The 21,502-nt window shown below is 41.5% G+C and overlaps 1 protein-coding gene across 4 annotated transcripts in view; it reads right to left on the minus strand.

Annotated features, from left to right (window-relative positions):
- Positions 1–2,758: 2,758 nt before the first annotated feature.
- Positions 2,759–21,502, minus strand: part of BUB1B (BUB1 mitotic checkpoint serine/threonine kinase B) — a 47,122-nt gene continuing 28,378 nt past the window's right edge. The window contains exons 18-25 of one of the 4 annotated variants that reach the window (XM_078853337.1): positions 20,818–20,930; positions 20,384–20,545; positions 19,139–19,281; positions 11,733–11,904; positions 11,046–11,152; positions 6,065–6,120; positions 3,704–3,744; positions 2,890–2,974 (exon numbers count right to left, since the gene is read on the minus strand). In XM_078853337.1, the coding sequence (XP_078709463.1) occupies positions 3,740–3,744; positions 6,065–6,120; positions 11,046–11,152; positions 11,733–11,904; positions 19,139–19,281; positions 20,384–20,545; positions 20,818–20,930 (758 nt within the window). In that variant the 3' untranslated portion in view covers positions 2,890–2,974; positions 3,704–3,739. Of the gene's footprint in view, positions 2,975–3,703; positions 3,745–5,552; positions 6,121–11,045; positions 11,153–11,732; positions 11,905–19,138; positions 19,282–20,383; positions 20,546–20,817; positions 20,931–21,502 lie in introns of those variants that run through there. The other 3 variants (XM_078853336.1, XM_073348802.1, XM_078853338.1) reach the window with 3 other exon arrangements.

The following is a 21,502-nucleotide window of genomic DNA, read 5'->3' on the forward strand; positions in this document are numbered from 1 at the left end:
ATGATTTTACTGATCACCTTCGTATATTTCATAAGTATATATGTATATTTCGTATATATATTTCGTATATTCTTACAATTTAGTCAACCGAATTAAATTAAGTTAGCAACAGATAAAGGTATTTTAAATTTTTACTGAATAGACTACTGGAGTTACAAGAATCTGTAACAGAGTGTATACAATTACATCATTCTATAAAAAGACTGTACATATGTGACATGGGATTTTATGCATCAACCCTCATAAAATGCCGTCTCCTTATCCATCAATAGAATTTATATACTAGGCAACGATTTAGGTAACATAGGCGAATAGGCACTGAGTCTAGTTTTCCTAACCTTTTCTAAAGCTTGTTTGGTAACTAATCTGATTTATTCCACAATACCAAGCATGGTCACACCTGACGGAGGGATAGCTCAGTGGTTTGAGCATTGGCCTGCCAAACCCATTGTTGTGAGTTCAATCCTTGAAGGGGCCATTTAGGGATCTGGGGCAAAAATTGGGGATTGGTCCTGCTTCAAGCAGGGGGTTGGACTAGATGACCTCCTGAGGTCCCTTCCAACCCTAACCTTCTATGACTGAATTTTCTATAACTGACAAAGTACCAAGCAATAGCTGCATGTTTCTGCTGCTGAATTGCTTCATTACCTTATACTCCTACTGAAGATCTCAAACACCAATGCTTTTAGATCACTGAGTTTGTGCATATGACAGAGGGACAGAATTTGCAGCTTTAATCGAGATCTGAGTTTTTGGTGTGTGTATTACACATTTGAACTATACAATCTCTTTTCAAACCATGCAACAGATGAGTACTACTAGCTAAACAAGATTTTTCTGTTTGAAGGCTTCTGGGATATGAAGTATTAACAATCTAGTTTCTGGGGTTGCTTGCAGGCTGTCTTTGAAAAGATCCATTTCAGCGCTCTTATAAGCAAACTTTCTGTTAGACGATTTCTAAGCTCTCCCACCCTGTTGGCTTAATACAGCTCCTTTTAATCTCTTTTCTGTTCTGCTCCTCAGTAACTGTCCGTGTTTTTACTCATTCATACTGAGATTATCAGTTGGAAGTCATAAATACATAATACCATACTGGGATTTTCTGCAATATTTTATGTTGGCAAGCTAATCTTTTCAACATCATTTCACCTGGTTGCAAATACAAGGCTATAACCTTGATAGGTCCTAGAAAGGGTGAAAGCAGCACCTTTTAACTCAGTTGCAACTGCCTAAATTTAGGACCAACTCTTAAACAATAGCTGAGCAGATTCAGAGCACAGAGTCCAAATCAGTTTTCAAGAGGAAGCAACAGCTGCAAGACAACTAGCTCAGCGATACGGTATCGAGACTGTGGCAGTCATGTAGTTTCAAGGACCTTACTAAAGCATCAAAGTTCCAGGAAAGAACAAACATCCTTGTGGTTTTAAATACTGAAGTTATTTTGTACTCTTTCTTAAAGACTTGACACCAGCTCTTTAAAGCCTTGTTCAAATCCACCAAAGAAGAAAGTTTTGAAGAACAGTTTTTGCCTTGCAATAACAGTTGGAGGTGTTTTGTCTATGTGGATCCGACTTATGGGGCATATATGCTTTAGGCACTCTCGATAGGAATCTTTTGAACTGCAGTGCCTATTGGGGCTGTGCCTGCCTCTGCCTGTCCTTGTGCCCTCCCACTAAGGACATAAAGGGTAGAATGGCTCCAATTTAGTTCCCTCATTAATTCAGAATCACTGCAGAGAGGGACTCTGAAGGAACAGGGATGGAGGGTGGGTCATGGGATCCACATGGACAAAACGTCTCAGAGAGCCATGATTACTGAGGAGTAAATGTTTTCTTCGGTCTTTGTCTATGTGGATCCCACTTTGGGTGACTAGCTAGCAGTTCCCTAATCAGCAAAGGGGTTGAGCTACAATTAGCTAAATATGGACTGCAAAAGTGCTCTCCTGAATTTGGTCGCCAAACTCATCACCAAATCCAGGGCATAATGCTTGATAAAGGTATGGTCTGAGCTCCAAGTGGCTGCCCTGCAGATCTCTGATACAAGAATATTTCTTCAGCATGCTGCAGAAGCTGACTGGGTTCTCATTGAGGAATAGTTGGGAGCACATTGCAATGCATTGAGTGATCTATTTGAAGAACTGCGAGGAAGGGATGGCTTATCCTTTCACAGCCTTCCCTAATATGGCGAACAGGATGATTTCCTGAATGGCCTTGTCTTGCCTAAGTAATAAAGGAAGGCTCTGGAGGCATCTAAAGGAGCTTGGGTTTCTCCAGGTTTGTGTGTGATTTGGGAAAGAAAATAGGGAGTTTGGTTTGAGTGGAAAAAAAACAAATACTATTTGGTGAGGAATGTGGTCTCAGCATCATCTTATTCCTGTGGAAGACAGTTTGAAGTGGGGGGAGGGGGAGGAGAATTGATGTTTGCCATTAGTACTTGAATTTCACAAACTCTCCTGGCTGAGGCGATAACCATCATGAAGGCAGTTTTGCTTGCAATATGCAGAAGTGCACTTAGAGAAGAGATCAAAGAGGGACTCCATGAAGGCCCAGGAAGAACTACAGTAAGGTTTCAGGATGGGGGAGGTTCCTGAACAGGGAAAGGCACCAACCAATTCTTTTAGAAATTTAAAAAAAAAAGTCAGATGAGAACACACTGTATACATTTGAATAAGAGGGTGGCAAGATGAAATGGCATCTAAATTGAGGTTGATAGAACTGATGGTGAAGCCTGATAGCTAGAGCTGGAGGACGTAATCCAGAATCTCGGGGATAGAAGCTTGCAATGAGTCAAGACCTTGTGAAGCCCAGGCGGAAAAATCTCTTCCACTTTGATCTGTATCAGGATCTCTCTGGAACAACCCCCCTGTTGTGCTCAGCCAGCCAAATTCTAGGTCGTCAGATATGAAGTTTGGGTGAAGAATTTGTCTTTAATTCTGATAGAGTAAATCTTGCAGATTGGGTAGAGAAGTTGGCAGCTGTGTAAAGAAAAGCCAGAATGCACCCAGGAATTACTTTGTGAGAGAACAAACAGCCTAAATGCTCCTCTAACATCAATTCCTTAGTCAGAGATTAGGGCTTCTGCTTCCCTTTGGGCTCTGGCTGATTCCTGCATGCAATATGGTGCAAGTTTATAGTGGACATGTACCTAGGCTGCTCCCTAGGACTGTCTCCCAACCCAATAGTTCAGGTTCTATGCCTGCTGCATTCCTGCAGTACCAACACATGTCCTTTCCCTGACCCTGTGAAGTCTCCTCAGTAGCATTCCCAACCTCTAAAGGAGAAGAGCTGGCAGCAGGAAGTAAGGGTGGGATTTCCTGCTTACCAACCAGCACAGTGGAAGGGGAAACCTAGCTTCTATCTGTCCAACCTCTAACTAATCAGGGCTCTGCAGGTAGGGCCGGCATTAACAGCACTGCTACAGACATGTGGAGTAAGGATTCAGCATGAGAAATCCACTTGTCATTGCTCTTTCCACCATTGCAAATAATTCCATAGCACTAACCTGTTATGTCAAACACTTATTATATTGCTGAAAGACTTCGGGAAGTATAACAAGAAAGCTATGTGTAAATATATAACTATCATTGGCTAGCAAGGTAAACAGAAAAATGCATTAGTTAACTAGAATTTAATATACTACTATTCCAAATGCAATGTTTTGTAGGCTGCTCAAAATTTCTTCATATTGAAGAGTTCCAACTCACCTTCTGGTACTTAGCACAAATTCACTTGGACTATATTCAACCTAGTAAATTCAATAAAGAAAATTTGTTTTTTAGTATTCCACCTATTGGCACAAGTGCCCACACAAGAGCACAACTGTCTGAGGCCAGGTGTATATTTGTGGTATATAAAATCAACTTAATGAACAAGCGAAAATATTAAGATATTTATTGTAAAGTAAGCTAAGAAGCAGACAATTGCTACGGCTAGACTCTCAGGCAGACAACAACTTATTTTTCTGCAAACAACTCAAAGGAATTTTGCCAATTTTAAGCAATATTTTTGGAGGACCTTTAAAGAGTCAAAAATGTTACTTATTTTCCAATAAACTCAAACATTAGCATTGCTTCCATCAGCCTGTACTTACTGTGCAAGACCACAGACCACACAGAAGTCTTCAGATTCTGAAATTTTACCACAAATTTACCAGATCCAATGGATGACTTCTGCTTATGCAACCTTTCATCCAAGGGCCTCAAATCTGTTAAGCCTTACATCACATATATGCGCCTTGAGTGTGGCGGGGAAAGAGGAAGAGGAAGAGAGGTATTGTGAAATGAGTGACAGTGTCAATGACTTAGTTAAGATCATACAACGAGTCAGTCAGTGGTAGAAATGGAAATAGACCCAGAATCACTTTGAACACTATTTCACTTTCATGTGCAGCATACAATTCGTAGCTGGAGAACCCAACACATTACATTAAAACTCTCCCATGGAGTAGTAGACTAATTTACTTAACTAGGTTAGCATTAAGATGATTCCAACTCGGCTTGGTACTATTTTTTTTTATTAGATTTTGAGGTCTTCACCTCACAGAGAAGGGTGGGACAGAACGAGGAATGAAGGGGAATGGTTGTGTCAGATTTACATTGTATGTTATTTTCCTGGGGTTATGAGTCAACTTTGCAACTCTAGTTGGAGGCCAATGGCATTAGTCACCAGTTTGCACATACTATTGAAGTATTTAGGTGGAAAAAGTTTATTCTTGCTGAGTGTGGCCAGACTGATCCACCTCCAATTCAGAGTCCTGAATCCTTGATTTGGACATTAGCCATTTTCTGCTATCTGATCCACTCAAGATCAAAACACAACTGAGACCTTGGCCTCAGCGCCAGTCAAATGGGTCCTAAGTACTTCCAATCCCCAGGAGTTTGAGGCAGTCACCATAGTACTTTTAACTATTGATGGTGAAAGAGAGAACATGCCGGGATAGGTGCGTCACCAAGACACCACAGATCAACAATAGGGCTGGCTCAAAGCAAGAGAGCACCAGTTTTGCCAGTGATACCTTGGAGGCTGAGCAGGCCTCATACCTGCAAGGGGAGCAGTGGGGGGGTGGAGGAGCAGACCCAATGGAGCCAAGTGCCAAAGCAATAGCTGCAATGTCCAGGGAAGAGCAAAACATTTTAAAAGGAAACCTAACCATGAACTATATTAACTTTTAGATCATGGTAGGCCTCATTTTGCTGGGCATTCTACAAACATGATGAGAAGGAAGTGAGGCTGCTTTATAATAATTCATGAATTCTGTATTTTAACTTGGTTAGTGGGATGTTTACTATATGTGAGGCATTTCTTCTATTTCAATGATCCATGAGTGTTTCCGACTGGGATATCAGCTCAAGTTAAAAAATCCCTGGATGGTTGTAAAAGCCACCCAAAGGATAGCTATATGCATCTAGTAAAACCATGAACAATCCCCCAATTAGTCAGAAATGTCACTCAGACTCAGTCCTATGACTCCAGAAACCAAGTCAAATACGTTCTGAAGGCCACTTGGCAGTAAAATTTCATGAGATAGAGTTGATTACAAAAACATAGGTTTATTACTTAAGCAGTGATTAACAGCATGTGTAGAGAACAGAACAAAAAAACAGGACAAAAGTGGAGGAACTCATGAATGTGCTTTAGGTATTAAAACATACATTTAGCAGTCATACATGAGGCTGGCTGGCATAGAACAGTTTGGTAAAGAAAATGGATAAAACATCTTCTATATATATATCTAGTTAATGCACCAGGTTTAAGAGACATCTAGATATTATACAGAACTTGTTAAATGTTTATTATGAGTTAAAGTATTGAAGAAACAGTTGCAACCAATTTCCACGTTTAGCACTGAAGATATATTGCATACCCAGTATTAACAGCAAATTCCCCCTGAGATGGGTAAAAAGGGGCGGCTGGTTGCCTTTCTACATGGGATCAGAGGAAGTTCTTCAAGTTGAAAGTTTCTTCCAATTTCGCTAAGGCGCCACAAAACCATTCTTGCACAGAGCTGTTAAACATGCCACTCATTTCCTCTCTTAGTTCCCTCAGCATAGGCACTGTGGACTTACCATCTGCATTCAGAATCCTCCTAAAGAATTTATTCCACAAATCACTGTCAACAGTCCTAAAAACATACAAAACAGTTTTCAATGAGAACAGCATCCACCCAAATGACAGCTCCATCACGATTCCTGCTTCAATTCGGCTCTGCAAGCCCTGTGGAGGCTTAGCAGTCTAAAATAATATTCAGCTCCACTCTCCAATGAGCTTGTGTAAGGAAAAAGTGAGGGGTGCTGTGAAGCTTGTATATGCAGGCTCTTTACCCTTCACAAATGGACTTATGTGCAGGAACTAGACAGAGCCAACCTTAGCATTTCTGTGCATGTTAATGAAACACTTTCACCACCACCTACCCCAACATATCTAACACCTATTTACCATTTTACATAGGGCTAGCCTGAGGATTTTGGAAAAGGTTAGCAAGTAATTCCTTGATGCATCACCAAACTTAGCAGATCCCTTTCATGGAGACAGGCTGGATGTGGATATTGAAGACCCTTAAAATATTCCCCAGCTCTCAGTAACAGGAGCAGCAGAGCCCAGCTAGGTCTCTGTATGATTACCAGCATTTAAAAGAGAGCTTTGCAAGGGACAACTGTCCAAATAAGCTAATGGCTTGGTTGCTGCTAGAAGCCTCCATTCTGCCCATCTACCAGAACAATGTGTGTGCATTCTACGCAGCCAATTGTCTGTGAAACACTAGCTGTCAACTCCCCTATGGGGTAATTTCCCCATATGTAAAATAGATATTAAAAACAAAAACAAAAGGCTGAGTGACTTTACTAAGGCCAAGAAGGATCAGTGTCAGAGCTATAATTCAAATAAAGGAATCCTTTGCTTCTCAGTCTTGTGAGGAAGTGAATTTTTATACCATGTTGTGGGGGACTCATGGGGATAAAAAACATATAAGGGCCCAGCGGGGGGGGGGGGGGGGGCACCAAGGGGGGAGGAGGAGGAGGAGGAAGAGAGAGCAGAGGAATGAACCCCCTGAAAAACTTAGAGCCCCAGTTAAGAACTGCTCTAGAGAATGCTGCCTCATGTGAAGCATTTCTTCCTTCAAGCTAGAAATTACATTGGCTGTTCAAAGGAGACGGCTCAGCCGCAAGCAGCTGGCTAGAAGAGAGTTTACAGCAAACATAGCAGCAGCAGCAGTCTGAACAGCACTATGTCATGCAACTGTGAATTGATATGGGGTCTTCCAAAACAAAAAAATCCATAGGCAGACTGAGCCCAGTAGGTAGGGCTGAGGAGATTAGATAACTTGGGATCTTTAGAAAAAGATCAGTGGCAAACATTCTACCCTAATGATCCATTTAACAGGTTTACACGACAACCAATATCAGCCTAGACATTTCCAGTTTCCCAGAATCCCATAGTGGGAGGACATGGTACACACAATTCTGTGAGATTCATGGGCCCCAAGGATAAGTTCCAGAACTAGAAATGCAATTGAAATATGCTTTTAATAAAAACAGCACCAACTGTGCTTACCATAAGGGCAGGAGATTTTAGTATGTTAATAGTCAGTTCAAGGGATTCTTAAAGATGACAGGAGAAGAAATGGTTTCAAGTCTATAACTCCTTATCTAGACAAACACTCTAGCAAAATAATAGATTCCAGCTTTTCCCATACCTTTGTTACCAAATCAAGTCAGCAAGTTAGGAATTCAAGTTGTCTAAGTTTTCAGAGATTTCTACTTTATGTTTCAATCTCATTTTTCCTCCAAATCTAAACTCTGTGTGTGGTCCTGGAATTCCAAACATCTCTGTACTTTGAGAAAGTAGCTCCATCAACTCAACATTTTTATCACCAGTCACTCACCCATTTATTCAGCCCAAAATTTTCTTCATCAAAATAGCTCTCACAGTGAATTTTTAAAAGAGAACTAAACTCTGAGATCTTGCAGGGCCAAGGTATCCAGCATTCACCACAAGCTTTTGTGTAGGTCATTTTCCCCTTTTACTTCCTACTCCCCTACATACCCAGAGCACTTTTCCAGGAAAGCAATCCTCTAATTATTCCTCTCAAGTAGGTTCTAAAACCACTTATGGCACCTTTGGTAGGCAGGACAGAATAATGCCTTCTTCCTCAAAAAGCCACATGCAACTGGTAAAAAAGCACTAGCATAAGCTCTCTCCTCACAGGAATTACAAGTATCACTACCACAATGCTCCTGACCCATGCTTGAATGGGCACATGGGACCATACTGAACACTAACCAATATCCCTCTGCTGAAACTTACTAAATGGAAGTTTTTCCATCTGTGCAATATCTTCTGAGGGCAAAGGGTCCCTGCAGTGGGAAACTGGTGTTGTCAACAGCAGTCTGCAACCATAGGATGTGTTGAATGGCCCAAATAACCAGAGAAAGACTTACACAGTCTGTAAGAGCAGACTGTATGCAAGAGCAGGACACACTAAAAGCTGAGTCTGCCTTCTTTGGCAGATCCTAATATCCAGACTCACTGCAGATTCCTCACTCCCACACTATGAGCCACACTCCTGAAGGTATGCTGCTGCTACTGATTTAATATTTCATGTTAAAAATATATAGTTATACTAGTATGGTTTACAAAAATATTACTGTAATTCTTGTTCTTGGAAGATACATAAATGCAACAGAGCACTTGTCCACAAGTCTCTCATGGCAGGTCAGATTTAATTAGCTCAAAGATCTGAACTGCCAGAATGTCTGACAGCAGAGAGCAAAAGTCAACCTGCATCAATGATTCAGTCAGTAACTCCCTTTTGGTTCCTTTTGAAACTAAAGCACTCAAAGAAGTGAATTCCTCTCCACCTGAAGGAGCAGTGGGTGGGTAAGTGGCACCCATAGGTCCACAGTATGTCTCTCTCTTCAGAGAGCAAGAATTCCAAGTAATAGTCTCATATGAAAACTGGTGCAATAAATTGCCACTCAAGATTAAATAACTTCAGGAGTACAATGTGAAAACACTAAACACAATATATAGGAAAACAGAAGAAGTGTTTGAAATGTATCAATCTATTGACAAATCACTATATACAAAGTAAAGAAAAAACTTTTTTTCTGCTGTACAACTCAAAGGACAGATTTTTCAATGTACACTAAGAGGCATCACAAACAGAATCTAGGTGGCTAGAGGCAACTCCCAACCTGTGAACAGGTACTGCAGTTCCTGTAGACTAGATATCAATTGGCATGACAATACTGCATCTAAGCAATGGTTGTATAAACATATGCAGAAGCCCAAAATATAACTGATGCAATGAGCAAAGATGTACTTTCAGAACAGAGAAAGTGGGCAGATGAAGGAATAGCAGTCTGCCCACAGAAGTAACTTCTCCAAACTAGTCATTAAAATAATGTCCGGGAGAATGAGATATTAGGAGGGGGAAACTCAGTTCACCAAAATTTGTGGCATACTGGTATGAATGGCTACCTCTAGTCATCTTTGGAGTGCCCTTTGAAGATGCCCAGAAAAGGACACAATCAAGGTATAGCAGAAAAAATCCTTTCTGGATCCATTTTAGTGGAAAAAGTCAAGAATTCCAAGTGGATAGCTGCTTATCAGCAAGATCTGTAGAGGAGATAGTAGAATCTAAGGAAAAAGTTAGACTTAGACATCAGGCAATAATTTAAGTGTACACTTCAGTTACAGAAAACATTGTTCTGTTGCTGATTAGTTACAAGCAGTGGCAGTAGGGACATTAAGTCTTCTGCCCACCTGTGCCCAATTCTCATTAACAATTTCTAAAGCAGCAGGGAGATAAGAAAAAAGGGAACCACCATTACTGGTGGCACTACAGAAACAGAAAAAAAGAAACTTTGGGTCAAGTTGAAATTCAAACCCCAGACACGAGGAGGTTCAAATAAAGAAGACTCACTGTGAGCTGTGCATGAGGATCTATAGCTCCTCAGTGCTGATTAATTCATCTAATTCTTTGAAGGGTCAGATGGATTAGAATTCCACCAAAGGTCAGAGACCAAACAGTGACAAACTAGATGTTTACAGTATGGGAAACAAACTGTGTGTCTAATAGTAACCAGGCCCAATGTAGGAGGAGCAGGACAAGTCACTGAAGAACACAGACTAAAGAAAAACCATTATGGACTTTAGTTCAAAATGTTGAGAAATCTCTACTCAGAGACAGTACCTAGGCAGGAAACCATAGCTGATGCAGAAGATTGGAAGTGACAGCCTGGGACCAGCTCCAATGCCCATAAGACTGAATGGCTGGCTCAGCAAGTTGGAAACTCCCCTGAAGGATTGAAGGCCTTAGCATAAGCTGCCCCTTTCCCAAGACACTGGACTACAGGAGGTGAGGAGGAAAGCAGGTTCTTGCTGCCTGGAAGTTAACAGGTTAGTGTGCAAAGGGGAGCTGCCCATGCAACCTTAATTCTGCCCCTTTTGTGTATGCATGATGCAATCTTTAAATTTAATTATACTATTTCCCGCCCTGACAGGACCCCTGAATCAGTCTCTTTCATCCTGCCCACACTACAGCATAGCACACAGCACAGTGTGAAAAGCTGAAAAATGAAATGATTACAACACAGAATCATGCCCACTTATTAATGTGCAATCCCCTCCTGCCCCCCCCAGCTCCAAATTTGCCTGCTGACTCAGAGGGAGTCTAAGACGGTGTAACTCATATTAAGAGGACAGAAAAGGGGTATAAAATTATGTAACAAATTAGGCCACACTCTAATTTACACATTCTTTCAGCTCTTTGGTGAATAAGTTACTAATGTGTGAGGGAGTCTAAAGTGTAAGGGGGTGTAAATAGATGTAAGGGAGTCAAGAAAGCATCAATGAGTCCATCTAGTTCTATTACAATAAACAAGTCCACTAGATTCAAAACTGAATTCTCAATATAATGTAGCACTGCTGTTACCAACTAATAGCATTGAATTTATGCTCCAGCTTTGACAAAAGCTGCAACACAGAGGTGAGGGAGAAAGCTACAGCTGCCTTTACCTACCCAGAGATTCCTGATGAAACACTTACTTGGAGAAATTCTGACTGATTTTCCAGAGGGAATCTTCTTGATAAACCTGGAGGTGCTCCCCAAACAGCATCAAATGCACTATTTCTGCAATACCAACCAAGTCTACCTGAAACCACAACAATCAGTGTTAGAAAACTGCTTCTGCTGATCTCTGCAGCCATTTCGCCATTCCTCCACATCCATTCAATACAGCACTAAAGCATTTTTAATAGCAATAGTGCCACTGGAGATGTCCTACAACACCTTCTGTACCCATTAACCCTGTATTGTGGTGTTTGTGAGGATTTTCCAGCAAGCTAAATTAAGCTAATCAAAGGAAAGCAAAGCGAACTGCTATAGGAAGCAAAATCCTTGTTTAGCATTTCAGATTGAGACACAGTCTAGCCATTTATAATGAACTCTAACTGTCAGATGAATGTAGGTACACAACTGCCCCAAATTAACAATGCCAGTTTCTTCAGCTAATGTAGAATACACAGGGTCCAGCTGAAGGGTTTTTGTTGAAGAGTTATGGTAGTTGTGAAAGATGTTGCTTAATTAGATAAGATCTATAAACACAGGACACATATCCAACAACATTCAGCTTAAAATATTAACTCTCTCAGTCTCCATCTCGTTTCTTCACATAAGGAAGACACTTGCCAAGGGGCATTCATAACAATCACCCTGGGTTAATATGTACTTACCTGATAAGGAAGAGAGCACTTGGCTAGGATCTGTTGTCCATGCTGGGTCTGAGCTATTGGGAAGCTGCTGAGTAAACTCACTCTAGGCTGCAACCTCACATCCAGGCTGTAAGAGAAGTCCACTATCTTCAAAGCAGTGGTAATCTCATTATTAGCAAATGGATCACAGATCCTAAGGAAAGAATTCCAAGGAAACATAAAAGACAAAGAAGCAGTACAATTTCCTTTTATTATCTTGTGCAGCAGGTAAGAATCTTAGCCATGCCAATGGCTCCCTCTAATGGTTAGTTTAGGAATGGCTACTAAAAAAGGCTCACCCTGATAATATTGGCCTCTCCAAGCTTTGCTACAGGGGAAAATTGCTTTACCGAGATAATCCTATCTTGATATATGTGCATCGCAGCTAGAGGGTCTGAAATAAGAGGTGCTGTGACAAGAGGAAAATTTAATATAATGCTTTGAACTTCTTTATCTCATTCTCTCCAAGGATCTCAAAACAATTCAAACATGAATGGGGTATTGTGAAGTTTAATCCATTAGATATATTCTCTGTTTTACAGTTAGAGAGAGACAGACACCGAGAGGTGACAGATTAAGTGATTTATCCAAGCTAACAATATGTAGCAATGCCAGGAATAGAATCCAGATCAAGATCCCTAGTCATTCTATTTCAATACTTGTACATTGTGGGCCTACTTCATAATTATGAGTCCCTTTTCTTTTTAACTTTTAATATTAATGCTGTTGTTTTAGCATTAAAAGGGGATCAGTATTTTCCCTCTAAAATCATGGATTATTCTGTGTTTTATATGCCGACAATATTGTTCTATCACAAACATCAGTGGATTGAGGTGTTTATTAAATGTGTTTGGTTTATACTGTCAACAGGAGGGCCTTTCGATAAATTACTCCAAAACTTTAGTCAAAGACTGAGGTTGCACAAATGCAGGATTTATGGGCAATATATTGAACAAGTTAGTTCTTTCCTCTACCTGAGTATCCGGTTCTCATAAAACAAGGGCTGTGAGATAAACATATTCAGGTAGCAAAAGAGAAGTCTTCAAATCAGTGTTACATTTCACCTGGCTCATGAAAACAACTTAATTGCACCAGCCCTTAGAGTGTTTGAGCCTAAGGTATGCGCTCAAATTCTATATGGTGTGGAAATATGGAAATGGAATGATACCACAGGAATAGAAGTGATTCCAAAGAGATTTCTTGGTTCTCTCAAACAACATTCCAGCTGCTCTCATAGAATATCAGGGTTGGAAGGGACCTCAGGAGGTCATCTAGTCCAACCCCCTGCTCAAAGCAGGGCCAATCCCCAGTTTTTACCCCAGATCCCTAAATGGCCCCTCAAGGATTGAACTCACAACCCTGGGTTTAGCAGGCCAATGCTCAAACCATTGAGCTATCCCTCCCTTAGAACAGAGACCTGCATAAATTCTATTCTGTCCAAAGTGCAATACTGTAGTATCAATTTTTGACTTAGTATTTATAGTATGCCAATGTTTGCCAAGGCTATGCCTAGAGAAATAGCTCAGAAGGGCTTTTTCAGTAAGTTTCATTGGTTAAAATTCCATCTATTCTCTCTAGGCTTCTCAGAATTGGAAACAGATTTAAATCCCTAATCAAGTTGAGATTAGAGGACATTAATAAGTAGCTAGACACAGCAGTTGTTTCCACTATAGATGTGTCAATTTGGTTTCCCCTTGTTAAAAAGACTCACCAGGTACACCAGGTATTTAGAAAGATTTTCCAATAACAAATTAAGGAAGGCTTTTACGTGCTCTGATTTCCATCTATTGTGACAGGGTCGGGCCAGATGGCTACAGGAGAGTTTTTTTTGTTTATTTGTTTTTTTTTTTTATGCCAGTAAGACTTTATTTTTCCTATTAATAAAGAAAGATAAAAAGACGACATGCTCGTCAACAAAGACTGGAAATGGTATTGATCATTATCTTAATCAAATGTTCCAAACAGTTATCCTTAATGAAAACAGAGAATAAAAATATAAGTTTAAATAATTGATTTTAAATCCTGTGCTTAACTGCCGCTTGCTAGTCAATCTTCTGTAGCTAAGTAAATACAGTAAGAATATAATCTTAAATTATTATACAAAAGACTGTTTCTTTGAGAAACAAGTTATAATCTACAAAGACAGTGAGAGAAAGCAGATATATTAGCTCCAGGTTACGTAGGTCCCTTTCCCTTGGGTAAGGTAACAGGGAAGGTTCCAGAACAATTAGGAACTTTCTGGAAACAGTTAAGGCAGACAGGCTGATTAGAACACCTGCAGCCAATCACGAAGCTGCTAGAATCAATTAAGGCAAGCTAATCAGGGCACTTGGGTTTAAAAAGGAGCTCACTTCAGTTTGTGGTGCGTGTGTGCGGAGCTGGGAGCAAGAGGTACAAGAAGTGAGAGAGAGAGAGTGTGAGAAGGCATACTACTGGAAGACTCAGAAGTACAAGCATTATCAAACAGGAGGAAGGTCCTGTGGTGAGAATAAAGAAGGTGTTGGGAGGAAGCCATGGGGAAGTAGCCCAGGGAGTTGTAGCTGTCACAGGAGTCACTGCAGAAAGCTGCAATCCACAGAGCCCTGGGCTGGAACCCGGATAAGAGGGCGGGCCTGGGTTCCCCCCATCTCTCCAACTCCCTACTTGATACTGGAGGAGTTGAACTGGACTGTGGGTTCCACCAGAGGGGAAGGTCTCTGGCCTGTTCCCCGATCCACTAGGTGGATCAGCGGAGGCTGTGGGGATTGTTCTTCTTCCTTTCCCCATGCTGGCCAGTGATGAGGATAACTGAGTGAACGGCAGATTTGAGCCACAAAAGTGGCCAAACTGAGGGCTGCCGTGAACCTCTGAGGTGAGAAATAAGTGCAGAACCCACCAAAGCAGAGGAGGAACTTTGTCACACTATGCAGACAGCTTACTTAGAAGACACATTACTGGCATTGAGAAATGTAACCCCCTCTTTCCCTGTGGCTCTGGGAAAGTGGAAGACCTACCCCACTGTTATATTGTAATTGCAAATGCCACTTGAAGGTCAAAAAGGCTTTCTGTGTTTTTGTCCTGGATATCTTTTTCCGATGACCGCTCAGAAAATAGAATATTTAAATATTTATTAGGAACTGACAGCATATTTGTGACCTAAGCAATTGCCCTGTTTGCATGGCCAGCCACTAAAATAAGGAAAAGGCAAGAGACAGTGATTATATGGTTTAATTGGTTTGGTTTTTTTTAATTTGCATTTGTGTATTTTAATAAAACTAAATCCAGAATTTTGAAGTAAGTTTTATTGTAATATATTGTGGTTTTGCCACATTGGCCTATGGCAATGTTACTATTAATAAACATGACTAGTAATTATGAGCTCACACACTTATCTTAGTGACTTATCAGTTGGAAGTGACAGTGGAGGAGAAAAACCTGGGTGTATTGATTGATCACAGGATGACTAAACCACCAGTGTGATGCATCAGGCGAGGTATTTCCAGTAGAAACAGGGAAGTGTTCGTACCATTACAGAAGGCCCTGGTGGGACCTCATCTGGAATACTGTGTGCAGTTCTGGTCTCCCATGTTTAAGAAAGATAAATTTAAACTGAAACAGATGAAGAGAAGGGCTACTAGGATGAGCAGGGGAATGGAAAAACTACCTTATCAGAGGAGACTCAAAGAGCTTGGCTTCTTTAGCCTAACCAAAAGAAGGCTGAGGGGAGATATGATTGCTCTCTATAAATATATCAGAGGGATAAATACCAGGGAGAGAGAGGGGTTATTTAAGTTAAGCGGCAATGTGGACACAAGAACAAATGAATATAAATTGGCCATCAATAAGTTTAGGCTTGAAATTAGGTAAAGGTTTCTAACCATCTGAGGAGTGAAGTTCTGGAACATCCTTGCAAAGGGAGCAGAGAGGGCAAAAACTTAAGTGGCTTCGAGACTCAGCTTGATAAGTTTATGTAGGGGATGGTATGATGAGTCTGCCTACAATGGCATGTAGCTGATCTGCGACTGCTAGCAGCAAATATTTCCAATGGCTGGTGATAAGACACTAGATGGGGAGGTTGTGACACTCTGTACCCCATAGCAACACCCTGGCACCCCCAAATTAATCACTGTTATATAAATTAGGTCATTGAGGTGTCAATGGAAAAGCTATGGTTTGCTAAATATGATTATCCTATTTGTATGCAAGTATCATTTTTGTATCTGAAGTTATGAATATTGACTACATACCTGTATTTCAAATGTGTTCGCTCCTGTGGTAACTCCCACAAGGTAGTTTATACCAGGTCTAGCCAGCATATTGTGAATGGACTAATCAAGTTGACGGCCCATCAGTGAACACAACTGGCCATGGAAGAAGCTTATCCCCACCTGATGGACTTTCCTGTGGATGTTCTAGCCAGAATATGGATAATGGCTAAGGCTACGTTTCAGTCATAGGTATTTTTAGCAAAAGTCATGGACAGGTCACGGGCAGTAAACAAAAATTCATGACCCGTGACCTGTCCATGACTTGTACTATATACCCTTGATTAAAACTTGAGTGCTCTGGGGCAGAGGGTGGCCCAGGGGCACCGTGGGTGCTCTGGGGCAGGGGGCAGCCTGGGGGCGCTGCAGGGGCATGTGGCCCGGGACCTGTGCTGCTGCTGGATGCGGGGGGAGGGGAGCCAGTAGGCTCCCCACCTGGCTCTGCATGGCTCCTGGAATCGGCCAGCATGTCCCTGTGGCCCCTACCTAGGTGGACACGGAGGCGTGGTCAGGGGGCTCTGCACGCTACCCCCATCCCCGAGCACCCGCTCTGCAGCTCCCATTGGCCAGGAACCACGGCCAGTGGGAGCTGTGGGGGCCATGCCTGCAGGCAGATGCAGCGCGCAGAACTGCCTGGCCATGCCTCTGCCTAGGAGCTGAGGAAAGGATACGTTGATGCTTCTGGGGAGCCCCCCCGAGGAAAGCGCTCCCGAGAGCCCTCGCCCCCTCCTACACCCCAACCCTCTGCTTCAGCTCTTAGCCCTCTCCTGCACCCAAACTCCTGCTGCTGCTGCATCAGGGAGAGAAACTCCTTGATTCAAATCCTGTCTAGTTTATAGAACTCAGATTGCAATTTTGTTTCATTTTAGGTAATTACATATAATCACTTAATCTATTTTTCTGTAATTAAAATAGTTTGTTTTTTACCTAAAACAGCGTGGTTCAAAAGGGAAATCTGCTCAGAAACAGGGGCTGGTGCATTGTCCTCTCCATATTGAGAGGGATGGACTGGATAATAAACTTACACTGGTCAAGCTTCTGACCAGGGCAAGATGGTACACCTCTGGGGTCCTAGGCTGGGGAGCTGTGGGGAATTGGCTGGAGCCTATTGTTGGTATATGAATGCTCTCACGAGCCACTCATGAAACTCAGCTTGGGGTGTCCCTGCCTGTGAATGTTTGCGTGAGTGCAGGACCTAGAGGGGTTTTCAACTTGTCACAATCACAGTGTGAGAGGGAGCCCAGACTGGTAAAACAGAAGCCTCAGTGGTATCCTAGTTCCAGGTTGTACCCCAGGGAACCCATCATAGAGGATTCTGAGTTACTACAGAGAATTCTTTCCCAGGTGTCTGGCTGGTGGGTGTTGCCCATGTGCTCAAGGTCTAACTGATTGCCATACTTGGGGTCGGGAAGGAATTTTCCCCCAAATCCAATTGGCAGAGACCCTGGGTTTTTTTTACCTTCCTCTGTAGCACAGGGCACTTGCATGTTTAAACTAGTGTAAATAGTGGACTCTTTGTAATTTGAAGTCTTTAAATCATGATTTGAGGATTTCAGTAACTCAGCCAGAGGTTAGGGGTCTATTACAGGAGTGGGTGGGTGATGTTCTTTGGCCAGCAATGTGCAGGAGCTCAGATTAGGTGATCACATGGTCCCTTCTGACATGAAAGTCCATGAGACTTGACAATGGTGGGGTGTTTTGGGGTTTTTTCTGGACCTAAATTTGTTTTGCCACTAAGGAGGTTTTAAAAAACAAAAATTAGTTGCATTTATGGGGTTATTAGTCATTGGGCGAATCTGATCTCCATTATATCAGTGTACATCCAGAATAACTCCACTGAAGTTGATGGAGTTACCTTCTTATTAGTAAAAAGAAAAGGAGTACTTGTGGCACCTTAGAGACTAACCAATTTATTTGAGCATGAGCTTTCCGATGAAGTGAGCTGTAGCTCACGAAAGCTCATGCTCAAATAAATTGGTTAGTCTCTAAGGTGCCACAAGTACTCCTTTTCTTTTTGCGAATACAGACTAATACGGCTGCTACTCTGAAAACTTTATTAGTGTAGCTCCAGAGTTACTTCAGTGCGTTGGTGAGCCTATTCAGGATTTATGCTAATGCAGACATCATTATCTGCAACCAAAAAAAAAAAAAGTTCCACCAGTTCACAGGTGAACTTGTGTTTAGGCAAGGACACAATCCTAAAGAAGCTGGGGAGGAGAGAAAGGGACAAGGACTGAAGTAGCTTGTATGAGTCATTATAAAAGTACAGATGTTGCTCCTTAGCTCCCTGCTTCTGAGTTTCATGTGGGATCTAGACAGCAAGGCCATTGAGGGGGATGAGCTGAGCAATGTGCAAGAAAGTAACCTCAGCAACAATGTGAAGGAGCTATACATTTGGAAAGAGAGGCTTCCTTCATCAAGAGCCTAAGGAGGAAAACTGATGTCCTCTGAATCAATGTCTGCATACTACAGTGGCACAGTTTACAACTCTGCTGCTGTAGCATTGTGGTATAGATACTTCCTACATCATTGGAAGGGGTTTTTCCACTGACTTAGGTAAATCCACCTCTCCGAGAGGCAGGTAGTCAGGTCAACTGAAGAATTCTTCCACTGACCTAGCTGCATCTATGTGGTGGTTAGGTCAACCTAACTACATTGCACTATGTGCAAAATTTTTCACACCGCTAAGCGATATAGCTAGGTTAATCTAATTTTAGGTGTAGGCCAGGCTTTAGAAGTTGGCTGCAAAGAGAACTGACTAATCTATTTCCAGACTAGAATATTCATGTTTTTAAACCTCAGCCTTCTACATTTCTTTTCAGATATTTAATCTCAATGGCAAGTTACTTTACTTCCACATATTTGATTTGTTGTAGCGTTCTAATACATTTGTATGTGAACTTGCTAATTTTAAAATAGTAACTATATAATGGAGTATTTTCTTCAGGAATACCCCCTTCCTTCATATATGCCTTTTATAGATTTCCACATCAACTTTCCGAGCCTGCTGCCCTCCTATTCCTGAAATAGTGAGCCATGTCACTATTCACTTGCATAGGAAAAAAGGAGTTACAACAGCACAAGGTTCAGGACAGAGCTTGAATATAATGCATTTTTCCAGGTCTCTGAAAAGAGGCTACCAACCTGTCTCCCAGGAAGAGAGCCTCTGGACACAAGTTTCCATGGACAATCTCCGCTTTGTGTAGCTTCTGCACCACATCCAGGATATTGTAAACAACCAGCATAATCACTTCCTCAGGGATGTCTTTACAGCACTGGATCATATCCTGAAGACAGAGAGAACAAATATAAACCACTGAGGAACCATTCTTCTGCCAAGAGACAGAGCAGCAGACAGGAACAATCCTATGATACAAGCTTTCACTTTTTCTAGACAGCTCTAAGGAGAAGCCAGGAAGCTTCTCCAGTTCAGCCCTCCTTGGTCAGACACATACATGATCAGTTTTCCAACCAGACAACAAACCCAGCAGACTTTAAGTGAGTGCAAAAGTTCTCAGCAGATTCTACTGATAAATAGCTGAAGAATCTGTATGGAAAAAAGTTTCATTGAAGGCTGAAGTTGGCCTTTATTTTTTAAGCCCAGTATATGCTAAAGCTCAAACTGTGTAAGTCAAAACTGAATTTAAACATGCGTCCTTCCAGCAAGATGCTAACACTACTCCCCCAGGCATAGCAGACTGGAAATCTAGATGAGAGTTCTCAGGGCTGCAGTTAAAAGACGTGGATGACACTAGTTCTGGGGGGTGGGGTGGTGTGATTCATGCCTCAAGTCACTACTGATGCCTCTAGCAACCAAAAAGTTTTAGGCCACATCTACACAGGGACATTCAGGAAAGTTAAGGAAAGGTCAACTAAAGCCATGAAATTAATGTGCATAAATTAAAGTGTGATAAACCTTTGTGTAGATGCTCTGATTCAGGAGCAAAGTGGCCTTTGCAGGGTTAAGCTACAGCAAAACCCCTGGCCACTTTACTTTTGAATGAGAGCATCCACCCAAGAGTTTAATACACACTTTAATTTATGCACATTAGCGTCACACCTTTAGCTGACCTGGCCTTTACTTTCCTGAGTGTCCCTATGTAGGCAAGCCCTTTGAAGTTGTGGAACTCCTTGTCTCATACTGAAAAGCACAAAACCCAGGAGTGAGAATGCAGCTTAGATACCACCTTTATAAACTAAGAATTTTTATAGCAAACATACTTCTTGCTAACATACATCAAAATTGCATTTAGATAGGGCTCTATGTTTAATCTAACATTCCAGGCCCCTTGAATCTGCTTCACATCCAGCAAGAACCAACATCTCTAACTGCTAGTATCTATGCTACAGTTCATCTTCCTATATCATACATAGATTGTTTGCACTGACCCAGAGAGTAAAGCGATTTATCTCCCTATGCAGAATAGCACAGCCATCCAGGTATAAGAAACAGCTGCAGTTCTCACTGAAGCTTTGGTCAAAGTCAGTACTCAGACGCTCCTGCAACTGGAGTGCGATATAGAAATCCCAAGGCACAGGCTGAGAATACACCTATAAAAAGGTACATTAAAAAAAAAAAAAAAAGTTATTGTTGGAGTAAACCTAAATGCTTATCCTCACATACAGCTCAGGAAGCTCTTCCCATTTTACTGAGAAATCAGACTACACAGGGCCAGAACTGCTATTCTATTGCAAGAGCAAGGTGCAAGATCTTAAATAATTCTATACTCCAAATTCATTCAACTGCCATGACCAGATTTTACCCTGATGAGCTGATAGTTTTAACTCTAAGGTTCAGATGTGCATATGGTGACAAGTCTTACCTTTATTGCAAACCCCTTTGCATCCAGTTCAGCAAAGCTGGATAGAATACCAAAGAACATCTTGTAGTCTTCATTGGTCCAGTATTCCCGTTTGATGCAGTAAATCTCATTCCCTATTGTGAATGTTTACGTTTAGAAGAGATCACAGGAAGTACATATATGGAGAATGTGACAAATTTCTGTATCATCTTTATGAAAAACATGCATATTGGTTTCCCCACTCACTTTTGAGTTTTGACCTAATGGGAGTGAAGAGATTGGCCAGACTGGTGTTGGCCATGTAGGCATATCTGGGTTGGTGTGAAAAAACTGAACATATGAATGGGAGTTACAATGGAAGACCAGTGACAGGACATTAACCAAGGAAGGAAGAAAAATTCTTCCAAGCTCTAATTATGATGTTTTGGGTTGTCTAAACTGTATTTATAATTCTGCTGCCCAGTGAAGTGGGAGAGTTTTGAATCCTGGATGCTTGGGCAAGAAAGGCAGTTTGGACTGCCAGCAGAGACATGCACATATGTTTTGCTTTTTCATTTGAATTTAAGGACCCTAAAATACTGTATTGCAGTTGACTAATAAATATTGGCTTATTTTGAAAAGTGCCTTGCATTGCTGAAAATATCTGCTGGTTACATAGCTCCAACAGGGATAAGCCTCTGATAGTAGTCTAAACTCATTTAGACCT

Source organism: Lepidochelys kempii, chromosome 6 (genome assembly GCF_965140285.1).
Source record: "Lepidochelys kempii isolate rLepKem1 chromosome 6, rLepKem1.hap1, whole genome shotgun sequence".
Classification (NCBI taxonomy): Eukaryota; Metazoa; Chordata; order Testudines; family Cheloniidae; genus Lepidochelys; species Lepidochelys kempii.